General features: G+C 36.4%; 1 protein-coding gene across 1 annotated transcript; it reads left to right on the forward strand.

Annotated features, from left to right (window-relative positions):
- Positions 1–12,447: 12,447 nt before the first annotated feature.
- Positions 12,448–15,375, forward strand: LOC117989038 (uncharacterized). The gene has a single exon (XM_034976340.2). It carries the CDS (start codon positions 13,050–13,052, stop codon positions 14,157–14,159), a length of 1,110 nt encoding a protein of 369 aa, XP_034832231.1. The 5' UTR covers positions 12,448–13,049; the 3' UTR covers positions 14,160–15,375.
- Positions 15,376–15,718: the final 343 nt, after the last annotated feature.

The raw sequence follows: 15,718 nt of genomic DNA on the forward strand, positions 1-15,718 counted from the left end.
GTATGATTGCATGCATATTTAGATGTTAGCTACTTTTTTTTTTTGTTTTACGATGATAGTTTCTTAATTCCTTTTTAAATTTATTGTTTGATAGGTAAAATAAGTCAAACTCAGCGAACTGTTAATATTCTAGTCAGTAGGAGCTTTCTCATCTTTGTTTATCTCGGTTTATTACACAATATTATGTACTATACTAGGCATATTTATTGAGATTTTAAAATAACTGCCTTTTCTTAAGTTCATATCCAATATCTATGGTAGGGTCAGCAACAAAGCTAGGTTTGCACCCGCCAGTACAAGTGACTATGGACCGGTGCATACCTAGCTTTGTTGCTGACTGTACATTTTAATAAATTAATATTGTACGTTATTAAAACCACCACCAAAAATTTGTCATTAAAAAAATCATGTCTTTCTACAAGTTCATCAGTGGAATTATCTTGAAAAAATGTTACTAATTTAAACACAAGAAAGGACCAGAGGTGCGATTGTGTAAAAAGTTACCATGGAAATGGTATTCATTTCATGGCGTAAACAGACGATTTCAGTTGTCAAACGACAATTTCGAATTGTGTAAGGTGTTCATGATTGTTTAGTCATTACATGGTTATGAGATTGGTTTTTAGACCATTGAGTGAATGATTTGATAAGATTTGACAGCTAATTTCGATTGTGTAACTATTTTGAGGCCATTGCTTATGTCAAATAATAACTGTGACTCGAGACCTATGACAATGGTCTTAATATAGGTCATAATATAGGTTTTAAATATAATTATCTAACTTTTTTAAGCCAATTCCTACTTCACCGCGGTAAATTTTGTACCTTTTTACTCGACTACGGCAAAGCCGAAGGCTCAACAGTGCACAAATTAACACAGCTCTTTATCAAAAAGTGTTTTAAACAAAAATTGACGTTATTATTGCAATAAAAGGTACTTAATAATTCATTGCATACATAAGTACCTAGCTAAACTACAACTAGTGATAATAATTTAGTGATGCTAGATGCTAGAAAACCACTAGGTATCGACGCCTCTCAATCCGGCTGGTCACCCTGAGAGGTTAGACCAATAACCTTCAATGTAAATACAGTTCATAGGTGTTTTGATTGACTAGGTAGGTACCGTATGTTAAATGGACACAGAAAACACCTGAAGGAGGCCTCACACCCTAGGGCCTAGGGTGTACTGCACAGCTAAACGGTATCTACCTAGGTATCTACTGGAAACAAATTAGCATTTAAGTAATTTGTTCACTGATTACCTTAGAAAAGAACTCGACTGATTACAGACAGATTGTTTTAAGTTTAAATTGGCTTAGGTATAATTATGTTGTAGGTACTTATGTATGTACCTACCTACTCAAATCTAATAGGTGAGTTTTGTAGGTAATTAAATTTTTGTTTGTTTATTTAATGTAGTATTTTATGTTATGTAAAATAGCTTACTTTATTATAAACATTAAATGGTTTAATGGTATAAAATTTAACTCCTTACGCGCCATTTTAACTTTATGTGTCAAATTTCATGTCAAAGGTACCATACTTTGAGGTGAAAGTTGACTCATAGAGTTAAAATGGTGCGTGAGGAGTCATTTTGTATACTATACCTAACTATACCTAACTACCTACTTAAAACATCATCATGATCAACTCATAGCCGGCTCACCACGGAGCACAGGTTTCCTCTCAGTATGAGAAGAGTCTGGCCATAGTCCACTACGCTGGCCAACTGCGGATTGGCAGACACAACCTTACATACCTACATTTTTATTATTAAAAGAACCTACTTCCTTGGATACAATATCAATAATATAAGTTAGTAAAAATGAATTGTTTATTTGCATTCTACACTACACTAGACAAGTACCTACATAAGAATGAATATTATTTACAACTTTTAATTTGATCATTTATTCAACAATTTAATTTACCTTGGTTTCCATATTCCAGTCAAAAAGAATGAAAATAGCTACTTACATCTTTTATTATTTAATAGAATGTTATAAGGACCTACCCAACTATCTACTATCATTTAAGAAAAAACATTGTCAAAGACTAAAATTCTAGAATGTTATACTTAAAGGAAAGTAGCTACCTAATAGGTACTTATATTTTTTATATAGAAATACTGAAGATAAAATAAACGAGAAAAAGAAGTATGCATTATTACTACATATAATAGCAAAAATATACTTACTAATAAGTTAAAGTAGGTAGGTACATTTATGTTAAAATATTTAGGAAATAGTAATGTAACAGGTTTCAAGGGCAATGTTATTAAGTACCTACCAATAATAATGATAAAGCATTTTTTATTTATGTTATTAATGAATGTACTGTACTAGTTATACCTATCTACTACCTAGGTAGGTAGGAACGATACCTAGGTACTTATTAAAACTCTATTAAGTATTTTTAAGTTCAGTAAATAAAGGGCTTTAATATTATTATTATTACGGCAAAGCAAAAAGGTAAGGATATGATTTTAGCAGTCTTTGTACCTAGATGTTTGTATTTAAGTACTTATGTTCCTAAACTACTGAGCCGATTTTGATAAATGTGGTCTCAATCGATTCGTTAGTACAATATTAAGTAGGTACCTATGCAATTAATTCTGTTTATTTGGCCATGCCAGTTTAATCAGTTAGGTAGGAACCTAGTTACAGTTTTACTTAATTAATTGCTATGTTTTAGTAAGTAAGTTTTCTGTTTCATCATAGGTTTAAACCGTGTAAATATTTGGTGAGTGTTTTTTGCAATTAAATCTATTCATTTCATACATTGGAGAGAGTTTTACTTAGTTGATTAGACCCCAGGGTAGCTATATTTAGGTACCTATCTACTTACCTATTTCTTAAGAGTAGGTACCTAGCTGTTTAACTTTTTACTTTATCTTGTTAAGTACCTACCTAATTGTAATTGTGAAAATAGCTCACCCATACATGCTGAGAATGGGAATGAGGAGTTCCCAGCTGCCGAAAGCCCCTGCCACATCCCAGAAGGGGAATTTGTGGACAATTACAGGCTATCTTTGCCACTGTTCCAGCAACTTGTCGACGAACTCACACCCATACTTGCAGTCAAGGCAGAGATCTACACGTATCTCTACAGAGTTCAAAGTATTGGTCTTATTATAAATACTATCTGTCCCGGCTGTACTAACTAAACGCTAAAATATTGGTCTTATATTATAGTAGGTAGGTACGTATTGATGAAAATAAGAAAAATTAGGATAGAATAGTCATGTCTGCCAAGAAAACCTAAGTATAGGGTACTTCCCGTTGACCTAAAATCATGAAATTTGGCAGGTAGGTAGGTCTTATACTACAAGTAAAGGAAAAAATCCAGAAACCATGAAATTTGTGGTTATGATTCTAGGTCAACGGGAAGTACCCTGTAGGTTTTGATTCCCTTTTCTTGATAGACACAACAGACATACAATGAAGTGATCCTGTAAGGGTTCCTTTTTAAGGTTCTGTACCTCAAAAGGAAAAACAGAATCCTTATAGGATTACTTTGTTGTCTGTCTGTCAAGAAACTTACAGGGTACTTCCCGTTGACCTAGAATCATAAAATTTGGCAGGTAGATAGGTCTTATAGCAAACATAAGGGGAACAATCTGAAAACCGTGAATTTGTGGTTACATCACACAAAAAAATTGTGGTCATGAACAAATAGGTAATTAGTGTTAACAATTTTCAAAGTAAGATAACTATATCAAGTGGGGTATCATATGAAAGGGCTTCACTGGTGCATTCTAAAACAGATTTTTATGCATCAGTTTTTCATTTATCGTGCAAAATGTCGAAAAAATACTAGTACAAAACCCTCGGTGCGCGAGCCTGACTCGAACTTGGCCGGTTTTTTTCTTTTGGAACCCTAAATAGTAGGTCTCTGAAAATTTTTTTGCTATGGTAATGAGTAGGTAAGTAGGATATCAAATGAAAGAGGAGAAAATTCTGTTCATAAAATAAAAAGTATGTAAATTACGATATTAAACATCTTTATTGTCTACAACTATTACAAATAATAAAAATATAGGATAAGCGACAGATGATTAGGAACCTACTAGCTACTCAGCCCCACCCGTTTGGTATTATTAGGTATTTCTTTGGGTTTTAGTTGGGTTTATCTGTTTACTTATGATAAACATAGGAAAATTTTACCTACTTATAATATGCTAAAATGTTGAATGTGAATCACAGTCAATTTTAACACGGCACACAACTCATCATCATCAACTCATCACTGGTTTATCACATTGGAGGCAGACATCTTAACCACTACACTATCACCGCTCTTGATCAAAGATTACTAATTATGAACACATAGTAAATAATAAATTATTTGCCTACTTATATGCTATAAATAACTCAAAGTCTTAATGTGAGAAAACTTAACATTTGATTTTTGATTTATTTTTATAAAGAATGTTAGCAAGTTTATTATGGTGACTAATAATCCCCTTTTCTTTCCAACTAAGCGTAAAGCTTGTGCTAGGAGTAGGTACGACAATAGTGCAATGGGTGGGGTTTGAACCGGCGACCTTTCGGATTTCAGTCCGCTCCTCGAACCGTTGAGTTATTGAGGCTCCGATAACACTCTGGGCTGTTCATAGTAAACCAAGTAGGGTTCTAGGGTTAAGGATAATGCCTTTACAACTTCTTCAGTGCCTGTTCTGCAATCTCCATTTGATATCCAAGCAATTTCAAGGCGTTGCTTCTCATAACTTTGTGCCCCCACGTTCCCCTCGTTGGCTTCTAGTAGGCCAGAGTGCTTATAGGCATTTCTCTGCCGGAGACTTCTTAATTTTATTAACGTATGGAAATTATGGAATAGATATCGAACTGAGAATTTTGTCTAATTTGTTATTGTAATTTGTTCTCGTAAAATTCGTAATTTGTCATTACTGACATTGACACCACTGTCACTTGTCACTTAATTGACACTTGAAACGTAGACTTACAGGAAAAAGCATAATCTAAGAGGAAAAACATAGGAAAAAATAAGTCCACTAACGCCACCTATTGTCGAATAGCAGTAAACTCGACTATTCATTCGTTCAAAGCGTTTAGTTATTGCAAATGCATTATATAATAATAACGTTAGAATTCAATGTTTTAAGTATGAAAGGTAATTTTTATGATGAAATTAATAAGTTAACTTTTAAGTTGCATTGTTTTTGTGTCCGACATAATTCTTAAAAACAAAAAATATTGACTTTCACTAATGCTATTTGTATAATAAAACGCGATTCTAATGAAAAATTTTTAAGTCACCGGTCACCAGTAGGTCTTCATATGATGATACAATTTACGCAATTCGAATTCGGTTTTACCATTTATGACCAATCGCTTAGATTTGCCATGATGGTTAAAACTTACGCAATCGCACTTCAGAACGAACTGAAAAATTGTAGGCATACAGTTTATTCCCATCCTAATCCTATATACCGAATATTCAGTATTCTACGGGAACCCTGTCGCTACTACGGAAACTCGACTAGGTTATTAGGCTAGCGTTTCATTTTGCTTATGTTTGTGTTAAATCGAATATGCAAAAAACTTTTCCAATAGGTGCATTTCGCCGAATAAATTTGCCACCCTCCATTGGATTTTCCGTGGTTTTTTCTCAAGAGCTTTTTGTTAAAACAGGATGCCATTGTGGGAAAACGATTTTCTTTTTATAAATAGCTTTACTGCGAGCTTTGCTTGCGTAGCACATGATCGGTGAACTATGGCTCGAAGCGCATTGAATTCAAATCTACTCTAGGTACTTTCTCTTGATGGAAATTTGATGTCATCCATATGACTAGCAACTATTTCAAATTCAAATTTTGACTTTCATGGTCAATTTTTATTTTATAATATTATCTTACCCATCATCATCATGATCAACCTATCGCCGGCTCACTACAGAGCACGGGTCTACTGCCACGCTGGTCATTTGCGGATTGGTAGACTTCACACACTTTTGCGATCATTATGGAGAACTCTCAGGCATACAGGTTTCCTCACGATGTTTTCCTTCACCGTTAAAGCGAGTGATATTTAATTAATCAAAATTATCTTACCCATATATACTAAAATTAATGTTGGTTTGCTGTCTGTTCGTATGTCCGTTATCTATGCGTTCACAGTCGTTCATTCTTGACTGGCAGGTGCATACTTACGAGTTACACAATATAAACGTACGAATTTGTCTTCATTTTCTGCAATACGAATGTATGAGCTTTATTGATTCCTTTCCTTTCCTTGATTATATATATCGGATTCATCTAAGTCGGAGATACATTTCGATTAAATGACACTTGTTCATTGTTTATGGCCTCATTGGCCGCCATGTTGTTTCCTTATCAATCAGTACGCACGCCCGGCGCTTACGCGTTCTCGAAAACGAATATCGATCGAAATGTGATCGAACGACTGACTGATACGACGTTAGCCACAGACACTTCACTCTAGATTTGTACCACAAATCCACAGACCATGCACAACTTACACTGTCTGTGACGTTTTCTAAGGGACAAGACCACAGACCAACGTTTACTCTGTGTTGCTATCCAAATAAATTCTAATGAACAAGGATGTCGTATTTAGTATGCCATTATTTTCCCCGACATATTAGTAAAAAAATATCTACTTAGTAAAATAAACAATATTATTAAGATGAATTACTGAAATGTACTTAATTGAAACTTCCAACTGCAGACCACTGGAAAAATGGATTATATTAGTGAAGCATCATCAGATATTCTCGCTGTAAAATAAAGCAGAAAAACTCTCTAGTAGGTAGGTAGGTAGGTAGGTAGGTAGGTACCTACCTATTTCACTCAATGTGGTTCATCTAAAGCTAGCCACTGCGCTTACACTATATTAGTACTAAATGGCGTAATGGATAGAACAGGCTCATTACCGCAAAGTGCAGAGCTATTCGGAAAGATATTTCAAACACTACTAAATGCCATGATACGTTTAAAAACCAGTCTATAGTTATAGTCTAAAGTCTATAATATTATGCTGGCACATTGAAATTGTCATGCCAATGGTTAGAAAATCCGAGAGGACAGTCTAAAACCACACCTTTAGAGCTAGCGCGCACTACAGCGCGGCGAGTTCTGAAAGAAATCTTTTAAATCCGGTGCGGAGTTGATTCCGCAGTGCGTGCGCTTCTATGTACCTAGTTCTATAGTTCACAGATTTTGCGGGGCAAAACGCACGGAAATTTACCGTAGTGCGCGCTAGCTTTTAGCTTCTGCCTACGTCATTTTACGGAGTTCTTGAATAGTTTTCAAAATGAGTCCGAGTAAGTAATAAATAGATGAAACTAACTAAGTACTTTTAAAACACCTCGAAAAAAGGTGGTAGTCTAAAAATAGCTATTTTATTTGGCGGCCATTTTAAATATGAACAAAAGTAACGTTCGCACCGCTTCCATCCGAAAAAAGATCGGACCTATCGGATCGGATCGAATCGGACGCGCTGATTCATGCCCAAATAAGAAATTAATACTCAAGTGAAATAGTTTTTTTATTTAATTAAGAACAGCCGCGATTTTAGATCCATTAAGAGCAATCACGCACACATCCGATCCGAATCAAAATCCGAGGAAAAATACGGATACTTATACAAAATATCTACGTCATAAATGTCATATTAAGCTACCATACAAATAGTTCTATGACTTTGGAATTTATTTACGCGGACACGGTTCGGATAAGTGCATAACCACCCTCAGGGTTTGATTTAATTTTATAAGCCTAAACACAAATTAAATGTAATTGTTACGATAACTCATTACAAGAGCACATTACCTTTCTTTTTAATCCCACCGTAAAGCAAAAAAAAAGTGAGGTATAAACATTCTATTTCGCTCAATGTGATTCTTTCGCAAGCTTACCGCGCTCGCACCTAATTACTAAATAGCTTAATGGATGGTACGGGCTCATTACCGCAAAGTGCAGTGCTGTTTAGAAAGACATTATCATAAAGCTGCACACCCACAGTGTTAACGAATGTTTGCTCGTTCACAGGAACGGGCAAACATTCGTTAACTCGGTCGGCGAAAGTGACATGTGCGAATAAATTTGTTCACTCGGGAACGATCGGATGTTTGCGGTGAATCTCCCGATCTGCGGTTTTTTTGGTAGAAACTGTGTCATAGCGAAAGAATGGTTTTCCGATAGTTGGTTTAAACTAAATTTTTTTGTCAAACACCAGCCGAAATATGTTATTTAACGTTTTTAGGGTTCCGTACTTTAATAGGAAAAAAGGAACCCTTATAGGATCACTTCGTCTGTCTGTCTGTCTGTCTGTCGGTCGTGTATGTCAAGAAACCTACAGGGTACTTCCCGTTGACGGATAGACGTTAGATAAACTTTCACACGTCACGGTCTTGCACTGCCTGAATTCAGCAACTCAATCAAAAATCACTTAGCGGCACATTTTTGCCGTTGCGCTGGTAAGGCCTTAAATTATATATTTTTAAACTGCACTGCTCGGCATCAAACCCGTGATCTTCCACTCATAAGACCTTAGCATATGCTACAGATACAGCAATAAAGAGGTCACTCGGTCACCTCCTATTTTTACAGAAAACAACGTTATTGACAAAATTAATAAGCTTTGAAAATTTTAATTAAATTTCTCTAAATAAAGGAAACCATTTCATTTTATCTTATCTTGAATTCCAAGCTCCAAGCAAGCCAGCATGTTATACAATACAGAGATATCATTTAGTGTTTCACGTTTTGTCGTCCGGGCTCTTTTAACAAAGCAAGCGCTGCCGGTTTAAATTCCAGGAAATACAATTCAGGCTGACCATTCAGGTAATAGGGATATTTTGGTTCGCTCTCTACTCGTACCTTACCCTCACTCGAGATCACGTAACGTTTTCATAGCGCTGCAAAATTCCAAATATATTACTGAACCTATTTCTTGTATTTCAGAGTAAAAATATAGCGGAGAATAAAATAAATAATATGTAAAAGAAAACTTGTGTTCGTAAATATAAGGGATTCGGTGTGTCTACGCTTGCTTACCTACTTCATATAGGTGTATGACATCCATTCGTCTATACTTTTGTCACTAGGCTATCACCCTTCCGCACACTTTTCGGATTTAGCTAGGTATGTTCGTTTTAACCATTAAATATACCATTATATATTGCTTTAACCGTGAATGAAAACATAGCAAGGAAGTCCACACGGCTTCATTACGTTCTCAAAATGTGTGCGAAGTCTACCAAACCGCACTTGGCCAACGTGACAGTGGCCTAAGCCCTCCTGAGAGGAGATATTTGCCGTTAGTAAGCCGGCAATCGATTCTGATGATGATGATAAATTTATTATGAAAGAGAACCCGCTTTACTATAGAGCGGCTGGACGCAATTACATAGCTTCTCGAGGTATGACAGGGGTGAAATATGGTAGTACATATACTCGTATTGCATGATAACTTAGATTTTTATAACTCAAAAGGAATTTAAAGACCAAAAGATACAATCGTAAAGGTGACAGACAAAAGAAAAATATTCCTATTCTACATTTCTGTCACATTAATTTTTCGTCCCTATTGTATTGCATTCTGTCACACGAAAATATTTTTTGGACACGTGTGATGGATCATCCTCGAAGTGATACGTTCAATAATTATCCAGGTTGTCGCATTTTATGTAAAAAAACATTTTATCGCACCGATACGGATATAAAATTGGTATCGAAAATTGGTAAACTGAACACAGCTGTCGCAATAATTTATTGCCGCACCTCGCGTCATCTCTTTGCAGTTTTTGAGTTCTTTTATAATAATTTTACTTGCTCATGTCTGATGAATTACCTGGGAAACAGAAAAAGGCATGCACGCTGTTGAAAATATTTTTTGAAATTTTTCACGCTTTTATACAGTTTCTGAAACACGAACTAAAAAAATTAAGGAAGATAGGATAACAACAGATTAGAATTTAATTATTCAAAGTTAGAATCATTTGTTTCTAAGGTTTCAGTATTCGGCAGGAATTATTATAGAATCGGCAGGTGGTTCAAACAAAATTTTACTATTTATACTTAGTTGGGCATCATTGCAATGCGATTAAAATAGGTAAAGTACTACTTCTCGTTAAAAGTATCCGAAATTTCTTCTTCTTCTCGCGTTGGTCCCTCAATTTTGAGGATTATGGCTCCCTTGATATCATCACCTTCTTCACCATATTGCGCCATTTTTCTCTGTTGAAGGCCGTACGGAAGGCATTGCAGAAGGATGTTTCGGGTTTCACAAACCGGGTGTATGAAAATTTCTGAACTAAACACAATATGCGACTTTGTACATCTTTACATGTCAAGATGGCGATCGGGGAAAGAACGCCCCGCACACCCACACATCCCCCGTGCTAAGCCGGTGCGGCGAGCGCGGGTGACGTGCGGGTTTGCGGGGCGTCCCCCCCGCCTCATACCTCGATTGCCATCTCAACCTGTCGCGGACTTATAGCATAATGCTTATCTTTGTAGTCATGTATCGTTGCAATAATACTTGGTTATATGTGATGGATAAGCCAACAAGTGGCGTATCGAATAAATTACAACGTTGTTGCATTTTATGACCATGATACTGGTGCGAGTATGAAATGGTTATTGAGTTTGTTGAGATGAGCGCTGTCACTGTAAATTGTTGTGATACTTTGTAGTTGGACACGTCTCTTTGTAGTTTTGTATCCGTTGCAATATTACTTGAACTTTTCTGCAGGATAAGGGTGATCGATAAAGGTCGACAAAAAAACGAAATGATTCGGAAGCTGTGAAAGAACGGTAAAATACTGTTCACATTTTTCAGGACCGCTTTTTTGTCACTAGCTTATGCTCGTGACTTCGCGTGAACTACACAAATTTACAACGCCTATTTTACCAACTTAGGAGTTGAATTTTCAAAAATCCTTTCTTAGCAGACGTCTACGTCATAATAGCTATTTGCATGCCAAATTTCAGCTCGAACCATCCAGTAGTTTGAGCTGTGCATCGATAGATCAGTCAATCAGTCAGTCAGTCAGCTTTTTTAAAAATGATTATTCGATACATTACTATGGAGTGCTGAATAAAAAAATATTATTCGTGTTAAATTTTTATGCAAAGTAACATTTTAATACAAAGAAGTGAGAATGAAGTTGTGAATTTTACAAGTATCATCTTAACACATAATTTTGTTACGTCACCTTATTAATTTTAATTAAATCTTTAAAAAAGAGCGAATATATAAAAAAGTCAAGAACAAAAAATTGCACTGCAGAAAAATAAGAGTTCATAATATGAGTGGAACGTACGGAACACTCCAAACTCGATTTTCACTGTTTCAGCAAAATAAGCAGTCACTGCGGTGCCGCTCAGCCACGCTCTTTATTGTTTCAATTTTGTTGCAACACTTCCCTTTGTTATTAGTTTTGTTATAGTTTATAACTTTCAAGCTATTTTATGAAAGAAAATATTAGCATAATATATTTTGAAAATATAAATAATACAAAGACCTGTCTTATTATATTTTTATATATTCATAGACTAACTCATTAAACCTAGAAAGCTGAAATTTTGTTAAGAAGTTCCCTTTATAATGTAGACCGAACTTTATAATCAGGCCGGATTTTCTAAAATTCACATGGGGCAGGGAATAAAGGGGATTCATATTTTCAGTCTGATAAAATGCGTTCAATGTTGCAAAATATGGCCGATAGGTAAATGAACCTAGTTTCTGTCACAGGTATTGGTCACTGCGGCCAAAATCTCTCCTAAACCTCTCATTTTCGTCAAATCAAATCAACCAGTTTACAAAAAAAAACCTAAACAGTATAACCACTAACGGTATTGAAACTGAGCCATCTTACTTTCAATGCGAGCAATCCTATCGCTGCGCCAAAAACAGACATGGACGTATAGTACGCGACTGGTCGAGATGGCAATCGGAGTTGAGGCGGGGGAGACGCCCCGCACGGGTGACGTGCGGACGTCACCCGCGCTCGCCCGCACCGGGACGGCACGGGGGCTGTGTGAGTGTGCGGGGCGTTACCTCCCCGATTGTTTTCTCGACCTGTCGCGGACTTATAAATCGGAAACTTTGTTTGTAGCAAGACTAGGTTTTTCTATCTATATTTTGAATTTTTCATAACAAATTTAGAATTTTCAGGTGTCTTAATTAATTTATTCAGCATGTTGGGACGGCTAAATAACTTGACAGTTCTGGCTCTGCATGCCGCAAATATCTCTGTTTGAAATATGACGACTAGTTTTACAGTTGAACAAAAACTCCTGACTGAAATGTCCATCCAAATATTTACAGCGAACAGAGGCAGACACTATTTACAAATGGCCTTTTGAGTTTGCCGAGGAATAACTGTTGAAACGGACATTTTTCAGAATTTTGCTTTGTCAAATAAAATGCATAAATGCTTGGCATAATCGGAGGATAGATGGCGCCTCTGCCATGTAAACATTAGCTCTGACAATTTTTCGTGTTTAAATTTAATTCCAGTTGAAAAATCTAGTTGAAACTTTGTGAAAACACGGAAGATTAAGTGATTCTCACGTGGAAGTGTTATCTAAGTCATCACAACATTATAACCAGCAAGATTAATCTTTTTCTACCTGAACATAACAGTGCCCCAATTCAAATATCTTCAGCTTTTTTGCTAGCCTGAGTGTGTGATCCAACAGCATATTTGAATATTCTTTAGTTTAAAGTAAAATCTTAGTGCAAAGTGAACTTTATTCATGTAATTTAACAAAAGTGTGCTTGGAAATTTCCTATCTTAAAACATAACGGACAAAGTCACTCGCATTGTAAATAATTACCGCCACCTATTTCGCACGTTTCACAAGATTGGACGAGTCATTGCTATCGACTGTCGGCGTAGATCATACTTTGCTTAATAGTACTCGGAAGTGCCGGTAGATGGCATAACACGAATAAATAATTTATTTTCCTCAAACCTAATTTGCCGCTATTAAACACCTACCGCGACCGGTCAGGCCCTGATTTACTTTATCCCACAATCAGTTAATCACCACTATGCCTGTGACTATATGTGCAGGGTGCCCAAATGTAATTAAGGGCCCGGAATTCCTCCTCTGTACAACATGCAAGCTAACATTTGACTTACTTTGTGCAAATGTATCGGAGAAAAAATTTAGCTCAATGACAAAGGAGTCTAAGCTATCCTGGACATGTCATAGCTGCCGCAGCAAACAGCCCAAAACTGACAACTCTAACACGCCCATACGGGCCACTAGCAATGCTCAAACTGCAGCTTCCACCGACAGTGAAATAATAATCACCGATAGTAATGTCACGCGTCGCAAAAGACTAGACCCTACTGCCTACAATACAAATGTCTCCGACAACTCTAGCTCGGACGTACAAAGCCTCTTAGCAGAAGTTAAGCTGCTTACGAAAGAGATATCATCCCTCAAGAACATGCTAGAGGACGCTACTACATCTTTGAATCGATGCCATGAGAGACTGGACGCTATGGGGGCTGCCATAAGTTCGAATGAATCGCGCATTAGTGCCCTCGAGAGACGGAACGCTGAAATTGACTCACTAAAAGGCAAGGTTATTGAGCTGCAGACAGAAGTAGACATGCAGGCCCAAGATTGCCTCAAAAATGAAGTAGAGATCTGCGGTGCATCCGAGTGTCCGGGTGAGAATACAACGCACATAATGATGCTCTTAGCGAAGAAAATTGGCGTAGACCTTTCAGAACAAGAGATAGACTGGTCAACACGCGTCGGTCCACGTATCCTCACTGCTACGAGCGCCACTGGGAATGCCAGAAAACAACCCCGTCCAATCGTAGTGAGGTTACTGCGTCGTGCCAAGAGGGACGAAATAATTAAAGCTATTAAAGTTCGTAGAAACGTCACAAGTACTGACCTTAACTTATCTGGACCCGCAGAAAAAATCTTCGTAAACGAACGACTCACGTCGAAAAACAGGTTGTTGTTTCGTGAGAGCAGAATGCAAGCGAAGCAAATGGGTTTCGCTTTCTGTTGGTGCAAGGGCGGGACGATCTACGTGCGTCAACGTGAAGGAAAACCCGCTGTCGCTATCAGAAACAACGAAGACCTCAACAGACTTGTTAGTAAATACGGAACACCAACTGAAACAACCTCGCAGTAAACTATTAAATCTCAGTACAATTATAATATTAAAGTTTCACTACGACGTATTAAAGCACATTAATAGTCATGTGTTACTATACTTCTATTTATTATATTTTTATACATGCGGCGAAGTCTTCAAAAAATTTGTTAAGCTAATAGGATACCAGCGTTATGAAGTATCATTATTTGTAATTATTAAATGCTCTTTAGATGTTACTAGGTTGGCAAATATACTTTCATTGATGTGTTGTCGCAACGTTTATGAACTATCAGAACTATCAACTATTTTTACCTCATGTTTTTTGCATACTCATGATCAACAAATAACAATAAGTTTATATGTATTGCCTACAGGTAAATTATTAACACTGGCTGTAATACTGTTTTTTGCTTTATATAATACTTATAAGATGCTTGTAAACTATGCTTTAAGAAGGTCATATATTACTTCGGTGTCCACATGGCCGCAATTCTGCATTATTATTAACGCTAAATTGTCAACGCTGGCTGTAATAGTATATTTCGCTTTATATTACACTTGTAAGATGCTTGTAAATTATGCTTTAAAATGGTCATATATTGCTACGGTCTCCGCAAGGCAGCAATCCTGCATAAAACAAAACCCCGAATTCAATATTATTATAACTGTTACACACTCAAAAAGAACAATTAATTTATTCAAATCGACTTTACCGCTGTGTGGTGGTTTAATAAACAGCCCCTGCAAGGGTAATTCACTCAGTTTTAAAGACAATATTATAAGCAACGGGCGATAGTCGCATCATTGATGAGCTAGAAACATTATGCATAAACTGCCACACAGTACCTGAACCGGAACAATGTGGAATGTCAATAGCGCATGACTACAACTTAAAAATACTTAACCTCAACATTAGAAGTTTAAATAAAAACTTTGATAATTTTCTAACAACCTTGAAGAGATTTGATATAACTTTTGACATCATTATCCTAACGGAATGCTGGCTTAATGATATCTCGATAATTCCTACAATAGATTTTTACACGGCCAGTTATACACAAAAGATAATAAATCAAAACAGCGGTGTTGTAGCATATATTAGAAATACTTGGAATGCTGTAGTTTCTGAACCCAATCTTACGGATGCTAACTGCTTGCAAATTCAAATTTCAAAATCAATCACTGTACTCGCAATATATCGTCCTCCGTCATTTAAAAACACAGCTAACTTCTTGTGTTCTCTTAACGCAATACTAAATAACCATTCAAATTCTGATACTACTTTAGTTTTGGTTGGTGACTTAAATATAGATTTGTTATCCCCATCAAATAATCAAGATATAGAATACCTATGTTTAACAGCTGAGCATGGGCTATTTCCGGCTATTACAAAGCCAACAAGAGCGGACGCCTGCCTTGACCATGTGTTTGTAAACAAAATCGAAGGTGCTATTGGTGTAGTCTGTAATAGCGACATAACCGATCACGATATTGTCATACTAGGTCTGTCATTAATTATGCCCAACGCAAAGACATTTAACATGGAAAGGTCTAGACATGACTTTGATGCAATCAGAAAAGAACTAATCGAAATA

Source organism: Maniola hyperantus, chromosome 15, assembly GCF_902806685.2.
Source record: "Maniola hyperantus chromosome 15, iAphHyp1.2, whole genome shotgun sequence".
In the NCBI taxonomy this organism is placed as follows: Eukaryota; Metazoa; Arthropoda; class Insecta; order Lepidoptera; family Nymphalidae; genus Maniola; species Maniola hyperantus.